This window comes from Oryzias latipes, chromosome 15, assembly GCF_002234675.1.
Source record: "Oryzias latipes chromosome 15, ASM223467v1".
Taxonomy (NCBI): Eukaryota; Metazoa; Chordata; class Actinopteri; order Beloniformes; family Adrianichthyidae; genus Oryzias; species Oryzias latipes.
Window position 1 is genome coordinate 23111937 of NC_019873.2, and position 20536 is coordinate 23132472.

General features: G+C 39.9%; 1 protein-coding gene across 2 annotated transcripts in view; it reads right to left on the minus strand.

The window, feature by feature from the left end:
- LOC101165337 (canalicular multispecific organic anion transporter 1) overlaps nt 1-20536 on the minus strand; it is a 46103-nt gene that overhangs the window by 22151 nt on the left and 3416 nt on the right. Inside the window, exons 1-2 of one of the 2 annotated variants that reach the window (XM_011484472.3) lie at nt 1964-2146; nt 1662-1877 (exon numbers count right to left, since the gene is read on the minus strand). In XM_011484472.3, the coding sequence (XP_011482774.1) occupies nt 1662-1706 (45 nt within the window). In that variant the 5' untranslated portion in view covers nt 1707-1877; nt 1964-2146. Of the gene's footprint in view, nt 1-1661; nt 1878-1963; nt 2147-20536 lie in introns of those variants that run through there. The other variant, XM_020709601.2, reaches the window with a different exon arrangement.

Consider the following 20536-nt stretch of genomic DNA (forward strand, 5'->3'; position numbering starts at 1 on the left):
ACCGTTTCACCATTTTACCTCATGTCGTACTGGTGCTAAGAACACTGTTTAAATGTTTAATTTGTGAAGAATTGTGCAAGTTTAGCTTTGCATGCAAAATGTTAAAATGATTTTCAACCTTTACCTCAAAACTACCGGTAGTCAGATTCACTGAGATTATCAAGTTCTTTGTACTTTAAACGTAGAAACCATACAGTCAATGTAGTTTTACAACTTATTTTTCTTAGGTTCTATCCTACTTTTTCTTTACTCATATCTCTTTCTTTTTATTATTAAAAAGCTTGCCCAATGCATCAAAATTAAAGCAAGCATGTTCAGTGCACCCACTGCACCAAAAAACAGAAGTTTTCTTTTTATTTCCCAAAATGCAGCAAACAGATCAAAGTGTTTGTTTTATCAAGTCTTGATTCAGACATTTCTAAATTATGTACTTCATGATACATAGCACTCTTTGGAATAAATCCCCACAAAAAAACAAAAAGTTCAAGGAATGAAATAAACAACTTAACAATATTTTATTATTAAACATTTTCATAACTTAAAAAAATAATAATCATTTTAAATAAAACACTAAAATAACAGAATAAATTATTTTTCTTGCATTCAAAAAATACACAGAAACTCTAATCAGTGTATCAAATGTAAATATATATACATATATACTTTCAGAGACTTTTTAGCTTCTCTGCCATTTACAAAATACATACTTACAAAAAGCTGCAAGACAGATCCTTTCAATGCAACAAGGAGTTTATTGACTTTTTTTTACTTTTGTTAACGATAGTTCGTGCTCTTTACACAGACAATAAAAGTCAGTTATCTGATGCGATGGCTTTTGAGCTTAATTTAAGACCTGACGTAATCCATTATTTACTTTGCTTTCCTTTTCAATGTTTTTTTTTTAAACATTCACAAATCTGTCAGACTCGATCCTAACAAAGCTCTTTAGAGATGTTTTACCTCCAGATATTCCATATTCTAGAATTATTGGTAAAAGGAAATTATATGTAAAAGTATGAAACTGTCAAGCACAAGTAAGTTCATTCATTCAAATTCTAAATGGAACAGAAAACGAATTGTTCAGTTTCAAAAAATGATTGTTTTGAACATGTTTGAAGAATTAAAACTACATATATATGTATACACACACACACACACACACACACCCCCACACACACACTACAAAACCTCCGCTTCCAGTCTGGACACCGTTAAATTTTGTTCAATCTGTTATTTATTACAATTTTACATGCGGTGTAAAGTTCAAATTGTTTGGTTTAAATGTAACACATTTTATATTAGGAATGAGACTGTAGGAATTTTAAACTTGTTAAGATCAACATTATTTTGTTTTGCTTTTACTTGTATTAAAATAAAGAATGGAAACATGTAGGAACAGATTCCTCTCACAGTTTTGATCTTGAACAAAGCCTCTGACAAAAAAAAAAGAGAAAAAAAAATGGAAACAATGAACTTTTGTGAAATAATTTTCCTATGTTCACTAATCAAAAAAAACATCCAAATGCTTTGGTGTTTGGTTTCAGATCAAATGGGTGAACATCAAAAGTAAAAGTGTTTTTTCATCTGGAGATGCCACAATAAAGCCCTTTATACTCATTCCTTCTTTTCTTCCCAAACCAACATCTGCCTTTTCAACTCACCCAGAAGACTGACCCGCAGTACTCCTCCAGAGCGGCAGCGCACATGATCCGCTGTGCTGCCTTTAGCTGCCGTTCAATTATTAGACAACCAGATGCCCCGTGTCCTCTGCTCCACTGCTGCTGAGCTTGACTCAAGCGCTGCTTTTCTTCCCTCTGTCCACCCACTGTTCAGGCACAATTGCAGGATGTGGCTTCAAGGGACTTTGATCCATGAGTCTTATGGGAAGAAACAAAAAAAAATGCAACCTCATTGTGTGTAGAGTTCACTGGATTGACAGTGATTTGTCAGAAAAAGTGTGAACCCCAAAAGGTTGAATGATCGCAAAGTTTAGAGTTGGAATCCCTGGTGAACCTCCAGTTGTCCAAATCCAGGTTTGAAAAATATTCAACAGCTGAAGTGATGAAATCCAGATGTGTTCCAGCCCGCTGATATTCCTCAACCATAAAGGCCGTAAAGTTAAACCTTAATGCAGTGGCACAGAAAAAGTCTTACATAAGCGTGACAGTGCAGTCTTCAGTAGGTTGTGGAGCAGACAGCCCAAAAAAAGAAAAAAAAGGCGGCGTATTTGGGGAAGAGAAGGGAGGGGTCAAATTAGACCGGTTTTCCTGTTGGGCTTCCACTTTGCCTTTAATTTCCTACACTCACATTTGGAGGAGACCCAGACTTAGACCTAAGGCCAGAATCGATCGAATTCTTGAGAACCGGACAAGATTCATGTTTATGTAAAATAATTTGTGACTTAAGAGAGAATGTAGAAGAAGATGGAGGGGTGGGGGGGGGGTTGCTCAGTTCTGGTGCTTTTTTGTTCCCACTGGGAGCTGGGAGGGGGGATGGGGGGTGGGCTGGACTTCAAAACAAGGCTGCTTGCTTCACATCTGGACTCAAATATAAGTGGGAAGAAGTTGTTCAGCTGGATCCACTGATCTTTCTTTTTGAAATACCCTTTTTCTTAATCAAAGAACCATTCATTTCCTAATGGACCTAATAGTTTCTCTGTTTGTTGATCACTGTTAAAGATGATTAGCTAAATCTCCAGGTTCATCCTGAGATAATGTTAACGACGCTGCTGACTGTTCTGAATGATCTGAGTGAAATGGAAAAATAAAATATGAGTAGGCGGGTAATTATATATTTTTAGCATCATTAACATAAAAAAACTAAGCACAATTTGACTCAAATATTGAGAATTAGAACCCTAGACCTGCAGGATCAGTGGACAGAATGGGAATCCATCCATGTTTGAACTCAGCAGCATCTGCAGAGGACAGTCCAAGAAGCAAAATTGCATTGCAAGAAAATATGGTTAAAAATCTGAAAAATAAGTTGCAATTAAAAAGGATAGTGAGAAATTTGTGAAGAGTTTGCACTCTTACTAGTGGTGAAGGGATTCATCTTAACAACGATTCAATTCATCATAATTTGTGGAACGATCTGATTCACAAACCTAAAATTGATCCAGGACATCTTTAGCCAAAAGCTTGATTAACAACTTGCCTCAAACAAATAAATTTGGTTGGATCGTAGGAATGTAAATTTATTAATTCTAACACCACTAGAAAGTTACTTATAATAATTCGAAGAAAAAAGTGATACTCTGCAAACATGCCGACTGAATATCAGAAATGTTCTGTATATTGGAACACCAACACGTTTTCCACAAAAGCACATTTTAAATCATTTTTGTTCAGTATGAGGACATTTGTGGATTTTTAAATTGATAAAGCATTAGAAAGACATTTATGAAAACATTTGTGCAGAATTAGGAACCACTGTAGTCTCAAAAAAGGAAGAGTTTAGAAGCATTTACTGTCATGCCAAGAAAAAACAAATATCTTGATAAACAAAGACTGCAATGATACTTGATATATTACAGACAAATATTTTATCATAGCAAAAACCCAGAAGATTTATTGGGTGTGGAAGTAATAAAGTTATTACTCAGTAAGTACAGCCCTAATTAGTTTCTCATGTGTGTGAGAGGTCTCTCACTGTACCTGATGATGAACAAACAATTGCTCTTACTGTGAACTTGTTAATGATTAAATCCTTGATAACAGCCTTAACGCAATCAACTCACTGTGTATAAAGTTTAAGGGACGCCTCTGTCACGTGAGGGTAACATGTTCAAAGGGCATTTTGATAAACAATTTTGTGCAAGGATGCATAACAGTGAAGTTCCTTGTGTTTTTACAGTACCCTTTATTCCATAAAGGCTTATGGAAGACCGACCACAGTGAGGAGGATTTTCTGATAAAGACTGAATGTCTGGGAGACAAATTAGTATAAAGAGAAGAAACCTTTGATTTTTTTTTAAGTTCCAAACAAAATTGAGAATATAAAATATCTGACACCAGAGAAGAATGTAGACAATTGACTGAAATAATGAGGGCTTGTTGATCAATGGGTAAAGTTAACAGTCACATTTTAGCTGAGCAACATAAAATGATATCTAGAATTTATTTCTACAACATTATACGGTATAGAAAGTTTTGCAAGCTTAGTTTACTAAAACATCTACAGTATTCCCCCCGCAATATTTAAAGGTTAGGATCCAGAAACACCCGCAAATACGCAGAACCACCGCCCACCCCCCTTAAAAAAACCTTCTGAAACATTTCTGATGCTTTGTAAAACCTTTAGTAAAGAACATTGGAACATTGCTCAACAGAAGAGGTTTGTTTTTTTTTTACTCAAAGCAACAGACTGTGCCGTAGTGTACTTTATAATGCACAATAAGGGGGTCACTCTGTTCCTTAAAACCAGGAACCTGTGCTTCCTCCTTCATTAATTAAGTGCAAGAAGGTCTCCTCTTCCAGAGGAGGCTAGTTTCCTCCATCATTCATTCATCCGGATGATAATTATTCTCTGCGATTATCCTCCTCAGCGTATCAGAAAATTATCTGTCTGCTTCTGAGTCAGCTGACGCCATTTCTTTGTGCAGGGGCACAAACTTCGGTTGGTAGCGATTCAGGAACCGGTGAAAATAGCTGTGAAATTTTCCTTGGGCAAATTAAGAATAAAATCAAAAACAGGATACAATTACAAAAAGTAGTTTTCAATAAATTACATAAAAGATAAATAAGAATGCAAAATAAAAATAAAAAAACGCTTTTAATTGACATTTAAAGCGTGTAAGGTCAGATATCATGCGAAGTTCTGCAGGAATATTATTCCAAAACTGAGGGGCAGCAATAGAAAAGCTATTTAAATAGATATAAATTTTGGATTTGAAAACTGAATTTTTGAGTTTTTTATTCAAAAGTCTAACATTTGATCTCATATTTGTGCAAATTGCACCATTGGGTTGAAGTCCCTTAGAGAAAAACGCAAATTTAAAGACATGCTGCGTTCATGTGTTGTTGAAATGATCGGAAAAATGACTCTCCTAAAACATACAGGAATGTTAGAAAAACAACAGATCTTCCAATAAATGCAGAATAACTTTCAGCACCTCAATAAAGATATCTTATTTGTAGTGCACCATCTACGAAGAAACACTAGAATTACAGGTAAAATAAAACCTTAACAAGGATTATCAAATCAATTTAATCCAGATTGGCGGGCCAGATTTTTAACAGGCTGGATATTGCCCCGGGCTATAATGTGCTCAGAGTATCAAAACAATAGAGGCTTCTACTGAACTTTTGCACGGTTCCTTCCAGCCGCTATCGCCTGAGTAATAAACAAAGGCCAGAACTATTACCTTTGTAAAAACTTGAAAGCAAAACATTTCTGACCATAAAGAAGCAAAAAATCTGCGATCTCTATTGATCCTGTACTCAGAGCCTGCTCCGATCAGCAAATCATCTGACAGAAACTCACTGCAGTTAGGCATTTAGAGCTGTAAAACAAAGTGATGTCATATCTATTCTACTTATACAACTAAACCCTTAACTTTCTTTAAGTAGCAGCTTAAGCAAAAACCATAGATAAAATTAAAAACTCCCATCCAAAATAGACTTGAATTTTGCTTTTGCCACAATATTTCTAAGATCACTTTTTTTGATTATCATAATAATCCTAGTGTGTTTAGAAAACTGTAATGCTGTATGACCTTTGCCTTCTGGACCTGTTATTAAACATGTATAGCATCCCAATTCACTCTTCTGGAGAGTTTAGGAACAAGACAAACAAAAAAAAGGAGATTTAGGCAACAATAACTTTCATCTTGGATTAAAGACAAAATTAAGGAGGATCCTAAAAAAACCTTACTCAGATTTACAAAAAAAAAGGTGAAAATCTCAAAAAGTATTTCAATAATAAATTACTTTAAGTATATACTAGAATGAGAGGACACGTGATGCTGTAGTATCGCGAGAGCCGACGAGAGGAGTGTGGTGAGTTTACTTGGCGGCGCGTAAGTTGTGAACAAACATTTTTGATTTATTTTATTACACCGCCATATTTAAATGATCCAGAAAGTTAAAAAATAAAAATCAGAAAAAGTTTGTCAAGCATTTGCCAGCCTGGATGACCCGGAGGACCTGGAGGATCCGGAGAATTACATCGACGAGTGTTTCAATACCTGCCTCATGAGGAAATCCAACACCGCCACTCCGTCCACCAAACGCAACCGTCCCGAAGACTCCCCGGGGGCTGCCTCCTCTCCAGGCAGCAACATGAGTGATATCCTGGATTCAATTGATAAAAAGCTCTCCAGCCTTGATTGCCGTTTAAATCTGCTGGAGATCCTCCATAAGGAATTCCAAGGTCTGTGAGAGTCTCTGGAGTTCAGCCAACAGCAGGTGCAGGAGCTCGCAGCGGAGAACCAGGCCCTCAGAGAGGCCGTGAAGACCCTGAGCAACGACACCGTCCGTCTCTCTGAGGAAAACCGATCCATCAAGGAAACCCTCCTGGATCTTCAGGCGAGGAGCATGAGGGACAATCTAGTGTTCGCAGGGATTCCAGAAGAGGCAGGAGAAGTCCCGGAGAACATTGTTAAGTCCTTCATAGAGGTCCACCTGAAGCTCCCCAAGGAAGAGGTCCAGAAGATCTCCTTTCACAGGGTTCACCGGCTCGGAGGAAAGAGGCCGGACAATCAGCGTCCCCGTCCTATTGTTGCTAAATTTGAACATTATAAACAAAAGGTGCAGGTAAAAAGCTGTTTCTTTCAAAGATCAGTTTCCAGGCGAGATCCTCCGCCGGCGGAAAATCCTCTTCCCGCTGAGGAGGAAGCACCTGTCTGCTGGAGCCCGTGCGGTGGTTGCCGTTGATAAACTTTTTGTGAACGGCAAGCTGTTCCGGGACCCAGAGGTAACACCCTGGCTGTGCTGAAGGCTTTCAGAGGCGCACTGACATCTGCGCTGCCCAGAAGAAACCAGCAAACTTATTTAATTGAATAGGAAATAATCGGATCATCAATAATCCACACCTCTCAGGAAAAGTGTTTTTTCTTTCTCTCACATTCATGTTTCTGTTGTTGTTTCGTTGTTTTTGTTCTTTCTCTTTTCCTCTCTCTTTTCTCTTGTCCCCCCCCCTTCCCATGTCCTCATATGTGAATCAGGTAAAGTCAACGCAACCACGGTGAGTATTTATTTATGCACGGAACGGGCGCGCGCGCATACTAGCGAGCATAAGAGCATGCACACGCGATCCCGCACACACACGTTGATAAACTGCAAAAACCTCACTTAGGCTCACACAGGACGCACGCAACATGCAACTCACAGCCAAGACACGTTCACCCACAATGCACAGCGCTTGTCAGTGTAGCAGGAACGCACAGCGTGCACGCGCACACGGACGGGCACACGCACTATTTAGCCTTGCACTCTCCCGGTTAGAACAACTATGAACAGTCTTAACATCTTTAGCTGGAATGTGCGTGGACTTGGTTCTGGGCCAAAGAGATTGAAAGTGTTAAATCACCTGGATGATCTTAAAGCAGATATAGCTTTACTGCAGGAGACCCATTTATCTTTATCAGCTGGTCATCTCCTGTGCTGTTCCCAGTATCCAGTTATGTATTCTGCCAGTTTCAACTCCAAACAAAGAGGGGTTGCAGTTCTGATTAATAAAAATGTTACATTTACTCATAAGGATACAGTTACTGACCCAGAAGGCAGATTTGTAATCATTAATATATCCATTCAGAATAAGGACTATTGCATCGCCAGCATCTATGGTCCTAATGTTGACGACTCTTCCTTCTTTCACAGATTCTTCACCTCACTCTCAGCTCACTCTGACTCCACAATCATTATAGGAGGAGACGTCAACCTTGTTTTGGACCCTGAACTTGACAGACTCAGCACAGCAGCAAACCAGCGTACATGGCAGTCTGCAAGTATTCTAAAGCAGTACATAAATGATCTGGGTCTCTGCGACGCTTGGCGCTCATGTCATCCAAGCACTAAGGGGTTCACCTTTTTTTCTCCAGTTCATCATTCACACTCTCGTTTAGATTATTTATTAGTCAGTAACTCCCTTTTGAAAGAAATTAAAAGTTCCAACATTCATCCAATTATTATCAGTGACCATGCACCAGTTTCTGTTACTATTTCAAGGGAAGTACCCAGACCCTCGGGTTCAACCTGGAGGTTTAATACATCTCTGTTAAAAGACCAGGAATTTATTGAATTCTTTAAAAAAGAGTGGGCAACCTTCTTAGAATTCAACGATATTTCTGAAATATCACCAAGTGTTCTTTGGGAAGCAGCAAAAGCAGTCATGAGAGGGAAAATCATCTCTTATTCAACGCATAAAAAATGCAAAGAGAAAGCAGATTTATTAGAACTAGAAAATAAAATCAAAACCCTGGAGACTGCTTATGCTGCTTCTGCACAGGAACACATACTGGGCGACCTGAAAAATTTAAAGCTGCAGTTAAATGACATCATCAATAAACAAACACAATTCCAGATACAAAGGCTTCGACTGGAAAGATATGAAAACTCAAATAAATCTGGCAAATTCCTAGCTAATCAGCTTAAAATTAATAAAGAAAAATCAACAATCACTTCTATTATGGACCAAACAGGGAATGTCACCCATGACCCGGTAAAAATTAATAATGCGTTTAAAGACTTTTATCAAAACTTATACACTCTACAGATCAATCCATCAGAACAAAGCATCAACTCATTTCTCAACAATATAAACCTGCCCAAGTTAAACGAAGATCAAATCACAAAATTAGACTCTCCGCTCTCGTTGTCTGAGCTTCACGAAGCTCTGTTACTTATGCCTAATGGTAAAGCACCAGGGCCTGACGGCTTTCCTGCAGAGTTTTATAAGGAATTCTGGGAACAACTGGCACCAACGTTTTATAAAACTGTAAAATTTATCAATGAAAGCCAATCTCTACCACCTAACATGAACTCTGCCAACATTATCCTTCTTCTAAAACCAGACAAAGACCCCACGAGTCCTTCAAGCTATCACCCCATTTCTTTAATTAATGCAGATGTAAAAATTATCTGCAAAGCACTAGCACAGAGAATAGAAAAAGTCACTCCTCACATAATTGACTTTGATCAAACTGGATTCATCAAAGGCAGACACTCGGATGATAATGTCCGCAGACTCGTTAACATAATAGACTTTGCCACCATCAAAAAACAGGAAATGACTATACTATCACTGGATGCTGAAAAAGCCTTTGATAGAGTAAATTGGAAGTTCCTCATTAATGCCCTCCATAAGTTTGGGTTTGGAGAATCATTCATCAATTGGATCAAAATATTATATCACAACCCCAATGCATCAGTTAGAACTAATAAACAGACTTCCAACAGGTTTTTTCTTGGAAGAGGAACTAGACAGGGTTGCCCACTCTCTCCTTCTCTTTTTGCTATATTTATTGAGCCTCTAGCTGCAGCAATAAGACAGAATGAGAGTATTAAAGGAATCAAAACCAAACACAGCCATCATAAAATTAGTCTCTATGCAGATGACATATTACTGTTTTTAAGTAATATACATTCTGTAAATGAAACGGCAACAATCATTAATGAATTCTCTTCTATATCAGACTATTCCATTAATTGGAATAAATCTGTTTTATTACCACTGAACAGTAATGCGGAGCAAAGACTCACAATACCAATACACAATAAAAAATAAAAATAAAAAAAAATTTAAGTGCTTAAACTCACAATACCAGTTAAATCAGGCAATATAAAATATCTAGGTATTTATTTTTCCCCCAAAATATCAGAACTGGTGCAGCTAAACTACACCCCATTACTGAAAAACATACAGGACGATCTAACACGCTGGACCAACCTGCCTTTGTCCCTTATGGGCAAGGTAGCCACGGTAAAAATGAAAATCTTACCCAAAGTTAATTATCTCTTCTCAATGATTCCCACACAACCGCCATTAAAATGGTTCAAAACATTAGACTCATCCATATCAAGCTTTCTATGGAACAATAAACCTGCAAGAATTAGTCTAAAAACTTTAAAATCTGCAAAAAGCTGTGGAGGATTAGAATGACCTAACTTCCACAATTACTTTCTTGCAAATAGATTACAATACATCTTAAAATGGTTAAAAAATAATCCAGAAACCAACTCATGGTTAGACTTGGAACAGGCGTTATGTGGGAAGATCAACCTGTCAGATCTTCCATTTATTAGCCAAATAGTTAAAAAACAGGATTGTTTCAAAAGTATTAATATAGATGCCACTTTAACAGCCTGGTGGGAATTTCTCAAAATATCAAAATCATCAATTCAACCGTGCAAAATGACACCCATCTGGAACAACCCAGACATCCTCATAAACAAAAAAATTATCCACTTCCCAGCTTGGCAAGCAGGGGGCATAAAACAACTAGAGCACGTAATTATTAATAGAAGATTCATAACTCCCCAGGAACTTCAAGACAAACATGGAATATATAACTTCTTGGAATATCAGCAACTTAAATCAATTATTACTAAAAAGTTTAAATACAGAGACAACGATTTAAAGCAACCAGATGTAGTTACCACTCTGATCAATTTCTCAATGAATAAAACTCTCTCCAAAATATACAAACTTTTATGTAATTTAGACAACAATATTTCACTTCCGACAACAAAATGGGATGCGGATTTGAGCATCAGCACAGATGAAAGTTTTTGGTCAGAACTTTGTCTAAACACCTTTAAAATGACAAAAAGTCCAAATCTGCAGCTAATCCATTTCAAAACTCTTCACAGAATTTACTACACTGGACAGAGGATGTTCAAGATGGGTCTCAGTAACTCAGACATTTGTCAGCACTGTGACAGTAATCTACCCGACAATTACATGCATGCACTATGGTTCTGCACGCCTGTCCAGGCTCTCTGGCAGCAGGTATGTGCCGATCTATCAGTCTGGCTTAAGGTTTCAATCACAGCTTCACCGTCACTTTGTGTGCTTGGTGACATGAGTGCCATCGATGTAGAAGGAGGATTAGGCTCTATCATTTTCATAACTCTTTGCATTGCTAAAAAAACTATTTTAATAAATTGGAAGAGCAAAAAAAATATAAATATAAGTCAACACAGAAATCTGCTGCTTGATCATATCAGCTTGGAAAAAATGTCAGCCCAAAGTTCAAGTAACTTTGAAAGAATTCGGTCTCTCTGGTCTCCCATAGCTAACTCCATGACTTAGGGGGTGGGGGGGGCCTGGTCGTCGCTGCTCCTTGCCCTTCTGCCGTGGGCTGGGGTGGGGGTCGGGGCCTCCGGTGCCTGGCGGGGGGTGGTGGGGGCTCCGTTGGTCGGGGGGTCGGGTCCGGCGCCTGGGTGGGGCGGGCTGGGGCGCTGCGTGGTCCTCTGGGCTTGGGTGTGGGGGTGCGTGGGGTGGTGGTCTGGCTTGGCTTGGGGGGGTGGTCCCTTTGCCTGTGCTGGGGGGGGGGGTTGGCGGGGGGCGCTGCTCGGGGGGGGGGGTCAGCGGCGCTGGATGGGCTTCCCATCTGCACCTGGGGCTGGGATCGGCCCTTCCCTGGCTCTGGGGCGGGACGGGACAACCCTCTTGGGGCCCCCGGTCGCTCTGGGTGTCATCCGCTTCGGCTGCGGGGTCTGGGGGGGGGTGGGGTGGGGGGTCTTGTCGGCCTTGTCCTGTGGGGGGGCATTCGGGGGGGGGGGGGGGTCACTATTGGTACGGGGCAGGGGGGGTTGACGGGTCGGGGCCTCCGCTGAGGCCATCGGCGGTTTCCCCGGCCGGTTGGCTGCCTCGGTCCCGTCGAGGCCTGACCAGAGCTCTTTTAGGGCCGGCGTTTGGGGGTGGGGGCCTGGGCTTGCTCCGGGGGGGGCCGGCGCTTTCTGGCTCCTCTCTCTCTGTGTGGGGGGGGGGTGGTGCTGGGCCTGGGGTGTCGGCGCCTCCGGGTGTGGGGCCCCTGGGCTGGGTGGGCCTGGCCCCCTTGCTGGGGGGGGGGGGGGGGGGGGGACGGCTGTTTGACCACCGGGGGACAGTCTATCAGCTGTCCCCAACTTACCCCCTTCCTCATATAACCTCATAATAGGGTGAGGGGGTGGGGGGCTTAGCCTGCGATGAGCCTTGGGAGGGGGGTTTACTAGGCAGTGGCCCCCCTCCTATGGGTACCGTATGGAGTGGGCCCCCCCTCTTTCGGTTTTATTTGCACCTTAGACATGTAGGGCCCTTGGTAGGGGGGGTGCTTGGACATCACTGCCAGCAAGCAGCGGATGTCCTCCTAGCACCTTACCCGCCAATTTTAACCGCACCTTAGACATTTAGGGCCCCTTGGTGGGGAGGGTGAGGGGACGTCACTGTGAGTAATCAGGAGATGTCCCCTTAGTGCCCTACCCGCCAATTTTAACTGCACCCCCCTTAGTACACACACCCCTCCCCCCTCAATATATACATCCCAACATAAACACACACACACCCTCTCAAACACACATACACGCACACACATTTTGCAAGGAAGGTGGGACCTGGGTCCATCTGTCCCCTGCCTCTTCCCTGGTGGGGGGTACGGGCCCCTTTGCAACGGCGGCCGTGTCCCCGGGGTGCCGGCTTCCTGGGCCCGGCGGTGCTCTCTCCGCACGGTGAGGGGGTTCACATTACATCTGAGCCGGGGGTGTCTGGTCCCTGGGGGGTGGGTTCTGGTCCTCGCTCCTGAGTGCTGGGCCCCGCCAAATTTCCAACTGTGGCCGAGCCTGGTCGGGCCATATTTATAACACCCCTTGTGGGCCCTCTTTTTTCCCCGGGGTTCCCCCCTCCTGGGCGGGGGCGGCGGGCCCCTGCCTCGCTCCTCCCTGGACCAACCGTGGGCCGGGCGGATGGCTGCCTGGAGTGCGGAGCGGGCATCCCCCCGCCCCAACCCCGTATCTGGGGTTGGGGCGGGGGGATGCCCGGAACTCCTGGGTGGTGGTGGGGTGCTCGTTTGGGGCTGTGGGCGTCCTTCTCCGGTGGGGCCCTGCGTTGGGTTCTCCCGGCGCGGCGGGGGGGCTGCTCTCCTGGTTGGGCTGGGGCGGCGCTGTCTTTCCCTCCGTGCCTCCCTGGCCTCTGGCTCTGGGGGCCTTGCGGCGGCCCTGCTGGCCCTGGCCTGGGTGGCGGGCTTGGTCGCCCGGGCGGCGGTTGTTCCCTGCCGGTTCCCGTGTGGCGTTGGGGGGATTCCGGCTGCCGCTGCTGCTGCGGTGGGGGTTTTGGGGTGGGGATGGCTGGGCACTCTCCCTCCTTCTTTTCACGTTCCACCACCCATTTTAGAAGAACATAAACACTCACCTGAGCACTGGTGTTAGCTCACCTTTGCACTAACAGTTTGCATGACTGAATGACTGAAATATTTCACACTAGTTGGTTTTAAGGCATAAGTATGCGTGTGAACACTATCTGTTTTGTGTACATGTCGACAGGTGGACATTTTTGCAGCTAGCAGGTGTGTTTAATACATTTCAGTGTGTGTGTGGACAGGCTCCGCCCCTTTTTTTTTGTTTGTTTGTTTGTTTTTTTGTTTTTTACTACATTTGAACCTTACCATAATGATTAACAACCAGTAAACTTGTTGCTTTATGCTGCTTCATGGTCTTATCCCCCTTCCCCTCCTATTATCACCCCCTACCCCCCCTCTCTCTAACGTCCCTCTCTCTTCTTCCCCTCTTTCCTTTTCCGTCCGGTCCAACACCAAAGATTTTCAGACATGATTGAAATTAATAAAGTTTGGCCTCAATTACAAAAGGGGTTTATTCAGACATACCTTTGGTTTGTCTGAAGATTAATAACCCCTCTTGTTAAAGTAAAATATGTCCAACACAAGAGGCCCTCAGCTCTCATCTGTCTGCCCAGCTGTTGGACAGGACAAGTTAAAAAAAAATAAAATAAAAAAATAAAAATAAAAAGTATATATTAGAATATAACTGTGGATAATGATGCTGGTCTTTGATAGTACCATATTCACAGACTGCGCAGATGTTTGGGGTAATAATTACAATCAAATTCGATCCATCAAAATCATGTATAAAAGCATTTATCTTGATCATACCATCACAAAACTGTGTGACCTTGTTGATTTTTACACCGCACAACGTATTCACAGAGCCCGTCGAAAATCACCACCACGCAATATTTAAAAACAGTTCTTAGAAAATGAAAGAGGCTACAAACTGAGGGGATGTCGGAACTTCAAGATCCAATGGATATGAACCACAGAGAAAAGTCTGTGTGTCTGTGTGCCACATTAAACTTTGGAACAGGTTAAGCAATGAGATCAAACAATGTTCAAATATCAAAAAATTAAAGAGAAACACATGGGAAAAATTTAACTTCAATGACAAGGATTTTAAATTTGATTTACATTTTAATGATTATCACTTAATGTATGTTTTCTTCCTACTTGTGACATTGCATTTGTCCCCGTTTTTCTAGAAGGGGAGGAAAAAAGAAAATAAAGGATATCTGATTACATACATCTAGAACTTTAACCCCAAAAAGATTGAAGAATGAGCTGAATCTCAGTTAGCTTCTATGAAGACTTTAAGCATCACCACAGTTATAAAATATATAATTATTAATATAAAATTAATGAGCATTTAATGTTTTCTCATTCTTTACGCATTTATTTTCATAAATTGTGAAATTAGGATATTTGTGCATCATCTATTAATGTGCATTTTACACACATGTATATTTATAGGATTTATTTTTAATCCAGCAGCTTTTACTATGATCTTTCTGGCATTTGCTTTCTTTGAAAGTGGTACCTTTGAGCTTTTTCTTTTCTTTGCCAGACAATGGCTTTGTGTCAAAACATTACAACAAATCTCCATTGTGCACATTCGTCAGATATGTTCAAATCTTTGATTCATAACCTTGGCTTTTGTTTTGCACAAAAGATAATTCCAGCATTTCCAGATTCATATGATGTGATGGAATCCTTGAATTTGGAAGAGCACATGGTTCGGAATAGAACCTTATTAATTGATAACTTAATCCTATCTTAATCGATAGAAATGAGGTAAGCTGCAAAATGTCATCTAGATCAGTGTTTTTCAACCAGTGTGCTGCGTCACACTATTTGAAATGGCCCTCAATAACTGATCTAAAAACATTGGTAACACTTTATATTAAGATTCCTTAACAACCTTTGTTAACACATTAACAAGCATTATAAATGAATTTATAGGGTGTTAGTAAGACATTTATTAGTACAATAAGCCTAATAAGGTTTACTAAATAACTGAGTTAACACATTTACAAGCATAATTTTTAGGATGTTTTTAAGATGTTAATGATACATTTATTGCAATAATAGATGCCTAACAAATGTGTTATGTAATAAGCTTAATAAGATTTATTAAGAACCTTTGCTAATAAATTAAGAAGTATTATTATTGTATTATTGTAGTATTATTAGAACATTGTCTTCAAAATCCATGTTACTAAACTGCTTACAAGCTTAACAAATGTATTAATTAACTTTGTTAACAGTTTATTAAATGTTTTGCAGCACCTCATCTAAAGTGAGGATGGTTTTTACCACAAACAACCACAAAGCATAAAGTTTGTGAAAAGAACTTAACATTAAAACAGACTAAACATACAAAAATCTTTCTGTAAAAGAAATATTATTTATTTCAGACAAATAAAACAAACAAACAAAAAAAAACATAGGGACAGTGTTGGCTGACTCTAGCATCATCATCATAGCTAATAAGGATAAAGTATTAGCATCTATCCTATGTGAAACATTCATTGCGAATCCCATCACTAACAGACACTTCACTGGATTCAATGCCAACTGCATTCAACCACTGTTGCCTTGCTTCCAAGTCCACTGGAAAGTTGCACAAGCCAGTAATTTTTGAAGACCGAAGGCAATAAACCTACAGGAGCCATGCTGAAGCTAACACACTAACGACCGAATGGTACAGAATCAAAGATGGGGAGGTTAACTATTTTACTATTTGCTAATGAATCTGTCAATCAAACTCATTAGCAAAACAGACGTGCTTGCTTTCAGCCAATTGAATGGCCTCTTAGACTTTCTCTAAGCTTTCACACAGGTGACGAAAAAAGCCCCGCCCATCTTTGATTCTGTTCCCGGTCGGTCGTTAGCAAATTTTGAGCCAGATGCCAGCTCAGACGAGGAAAATGAAGACGATCTATTTGTCTGCAAGTGGATGTATCAGAATGCAGCGGAGCAGTGAGACTTTGGCTTATGGAAGCGATTCTGTAGCAAAATTAAAAATTAAAGTCAAAACCAGAGATGCTTTTTCATTTTCAAAATGAAGCTGCATTTTTTGACTCAAAATTAAAATGAAAAAGCAATCCAGCAAAATGCTTCTTCATTTTCTACTTCAACACCAATTATTCTGTCACTTAATTAAAATGATAATGAAAATGATATTTGACATTTCATTTTCAAATAGTTCTCTGGTAAATGTGTAGCAAAATTAATTTAGAAATGTCTAATTTGACAATTAAAATGGATTAACAGAAATTCTTTTTAATTTTCAAAATGAAGCTTGAAAATTGCATTTTCATTTTAACATCCACCCTGTGAACATTGTCGCATTATTCAATTTGAAAAAGCATTTCCAGCGGGGAGGCGGGGCGATGACGTCAGTGCTTTTCTCTGTGTGTTTCTCTGTGCTAAGAGACACATGCTAGGAGCAGTGTAGCTTTGTGTTAGCGGCAGAGAAGAGGGCTTTGTGATGGTTGTGAACTTCTGATGATTTTAGACAGCTTCTCAGGACTGAGGGACAACAGAGCAGCATTTCCACCCTCTGCGGTCCTCCTTCGGACGCACCGCGGACAAGCGTTTTTTCTTCGGAGCGGCAGCTGCCTTCGCATAGCGGAGCGCGAAGGTCCCGATCGCCGAAGGCGGAAATGCTGCTACGATCTGAGAAACCGTCATATGAATTTGTGTTTCCAGTGGTGTCCAGAACAAAATAAAGGATGATATTGGCTGACTCATTTCACTTGCTGTGTCACAGAGCTTTTTAAACTGCATTATTTTCATATGCTTCTGATTCATCCTGATTTTAATAAAAAAAAAAAAATCAGAAATGCAGTTTTAATCTTGAAATATTTTGTCCTCCATCACCTACTCCAATGAAAATCCTGTTTTTATCATGTTTCCTCCATCATTTTAATCATGATGGAGGACATATATAGAGAAAATTACGCTTAAAATTGCATTTCTGAGCATTTCTTTATTTTAATTATTGTAACTCAGGAGCAGACAAAGCTACAAGAACATGTTAAAAACACATTTTCATTGGAGAGGGTCTTTAAGAACTGAATCCTTGTAGAATTTGAGGAGTGCAAGATCTAAAGAATTTCTGACAGTGGTAGAAGTTCTTCGGGATTGGTTGGATGTAAAAACGGCAACTGTTGCTGACGGACTAGAATAGACGGACTAAAGTCCAAAAGACAACATACCAAACAGTGTGTAGATGAGTTTGTGATGGCTGCCTATGCTGCCAACCCATCAGGGCAGTAACCTCCTGCACCACACTCTGTTCACTTTATTTGTTTGCATATACTTTTAGATTTCTTTTTCAAACATACACACATTTGAACATAAAATGTATTAACACGTTTCAGTTTACTTTATTATAATTTGCTTCATTAATTTGATGTTGTGCTCTGAGTTACCAGTGCTGAGGGAACCATAGTTGCTGCTGCTGCCATCTGCTGCTGGAACCATCAAGGCCTGACACAACAATGCATGCCAGTCAGCAGAGGCCTTATATCCAGCAGGCAGCTAATTGGACTGAACCATCGCCCAGTGGACAAGGAACTCTTTTTGTGTTTCTTTACTTTAGTTTTCTGTTTGATGGTCCTTAGTTTCATTCATTGTGTATATTAATTTATCACATGTTGGACATTAGTTTAGTTTTTCTGTATTTTGTCTTAGTCTTTTTAAGTCCCCCCTTGTGTGTCTAGTTGGTCTGATCCGCCATTATATGTGTTCCCTTGTGTTTTCACTTAGGTAGGTCAGTTTAAGTAAGTTTGTTTGTCTGTTCAGATGCCCTCTGTTAAATTTAAAGCTTGAGTTAATTTTGTTACTTTGACTTCTCCATTTTTTAAAATTGTTTGCTGTCCTTGTCTTATACTGCTCGGTCCACCACAGAGTTATTAACACGCCCATCTGGCATGTTTGTTTCTAGGTACTTTTTTTTACCGTAACGATCTTTCGATTGTCTGTGATTTAAATGACTTTTCTTTGTCTTGGTAATAACACTGCTGTTCTGCGTGTCCATGACAGAATGAAATTTCATTTCAAATGTTCCTAAAAATATCACTTTGTGACCAGTCAAAACAATACATCAATAAATGATCGGGCAGGAGAGCAGGTTGGTAGTTGCATAGCATTCTTGGATTTTTTTAATGTGTTATTTATGACACAACAGACTATTTCTGCAGCCAAACTATGACATATTTACCTAAAAACCGAATGAAAGAGCTGAACCAGGGTTAAGTGGGATAACCTTAAACACTCATTAGGTTTTTTTTCAACAGCTTTTAGTTTTGCCTCTCGAAACAAAAAGGAAAATGTATATAAAATATAAATAAATAGGTGGAAAAAATCTCAGTTTTCATGGAAGAATGATGTTCAGAGATGACTCAATATTGAACTGTCAACGTATTAACGTTTCATCTAAGATATCTTGTTTTCTAGCAACGCCTGGATACTCTTTTGCTTCTGTACCTTTCTTTGTATGTCACTCTTCAGGAAAGTCTGCAGCTTAACACAAAGAGGAGCAAAAAGCATGCAACATGCTGTTTGATGACTCTTTGAAAAGGAGCGAGTGTATCTGTGAAAATCTGTAAACACTGTTAGCCAAGTTTATCAGTACTATAAATGCACCCTTTGTCACTAATAATCTTACCATACCCCCCCCCCACACACACACACACACACTCACACAAACACACACTTACACACACTCACACACCCATGCTAAGAAAGGACCGCTTTTTAGCGGCTGCTCCACCATCAACTTTGAACTGTATGCATTAGTGGTGTAACGATTAATCAAATTATTTCATGAATTGATTTATATTCCTGCAATCCAACCAGATCGATCTGAGACAAGTTATTCATCAAATCGAACTATACATTTATAACATTATTTCAAAAAAAAGTCAATTAATCAATCTATAATCCATTTTGGAAAATACCATTTGGATTTAGACACAGGTTTATTTTACTATAACGTAAAATTGACCAAGTGACATCACGGCGGCTAACATCAAGTAATCATTACAGTCCAATGTGTGGAAACAGTGAATTTTACAAAGTCATGTGACCATAAATGTTCTAATAATGTGGTCAAACCAATCAATCAATAATGGGTTAATTTCTCCTGTTTGAGATTAATAATGTTCTATTCTGAATCATGTGCTTTTCAAGGATATCATCACATCACATCATATGAATCTGGAACTGCTGCTATTATCTTTTGCAGGCATGTATGCAAAACAGAAGCAAAGGAACTCAATTGTCCTTCAATAACTAACTCTTCTCCTCTGTTAAGGTATTTTAAAAGGAAAACTTAGATTCATATGACTATTATAAAAATTGACATTTTGCATATATATCTGAGTGCACTGACGCATGTGCATGAGCAATTATTCCCAGCAAGCATTTTCCAATGATTCATAGCCTGTATATAATGTGCAATCTTCAAAACTGACTGAACCATAAAAATTGCTTTTCCCCTTTGCTGTCCATCTTCTTTGAGTTACAGCTGGAACTAAAAAGAACTGTGACATTTTTGAAAAATGTTATGAAAAAAAACATGAGAGAAAAAAAAGACTCTTTTCTATCATTTATGGTCGCTTTGATGAAATCATTTATAACGTCGCTCATATATCCAAGCTTTTAGTGTTTCGTCATCCTAGTTTTGTTTTATGCTGCTCATGGAAGACTTAAAGAAATTTGTTTTGATATTTTACTAAAGGTACATTCTGTCAATCTAAAATAGTTCTGGGTCATGCGCACTAAATAATTGTAAAGCAGTCCTAACTCAATACTGCCCTCTACTGGAATCCTGTTGGAAAAAAATAAGATAAGATTTTCTTTATTGGGGAAATTCAATAGTTACAGCAGATCAGTGCAAAAGAAGAACAGCAATGTGCAAAAAGAATGAAAGGGTATTTAAAATGTGCAAAAATACAAAAAGTAATAACATTTAATAAAAAGAAGAATCTACACCTATATACACTTTTACGACTTAACATATGTTATACGTAATAATAAAATAAAATAAGGTAAAAGACAATCTATTCGGATGGGCTATGGATGCATGATAACCGATTTTTTACATGCATATTTAAACTGCTGCATTGCACAATCTAACAGCTGTTGGAATGAATGACCTGCGGAACCGTTCCTTCCTACATGGGTGTAACAGTCTTCCACTGAAAGAGCTGCTCAGCGCCTCCACTGTCTGATGAAGTGGGTGAGAGGTGTTGTCCATGA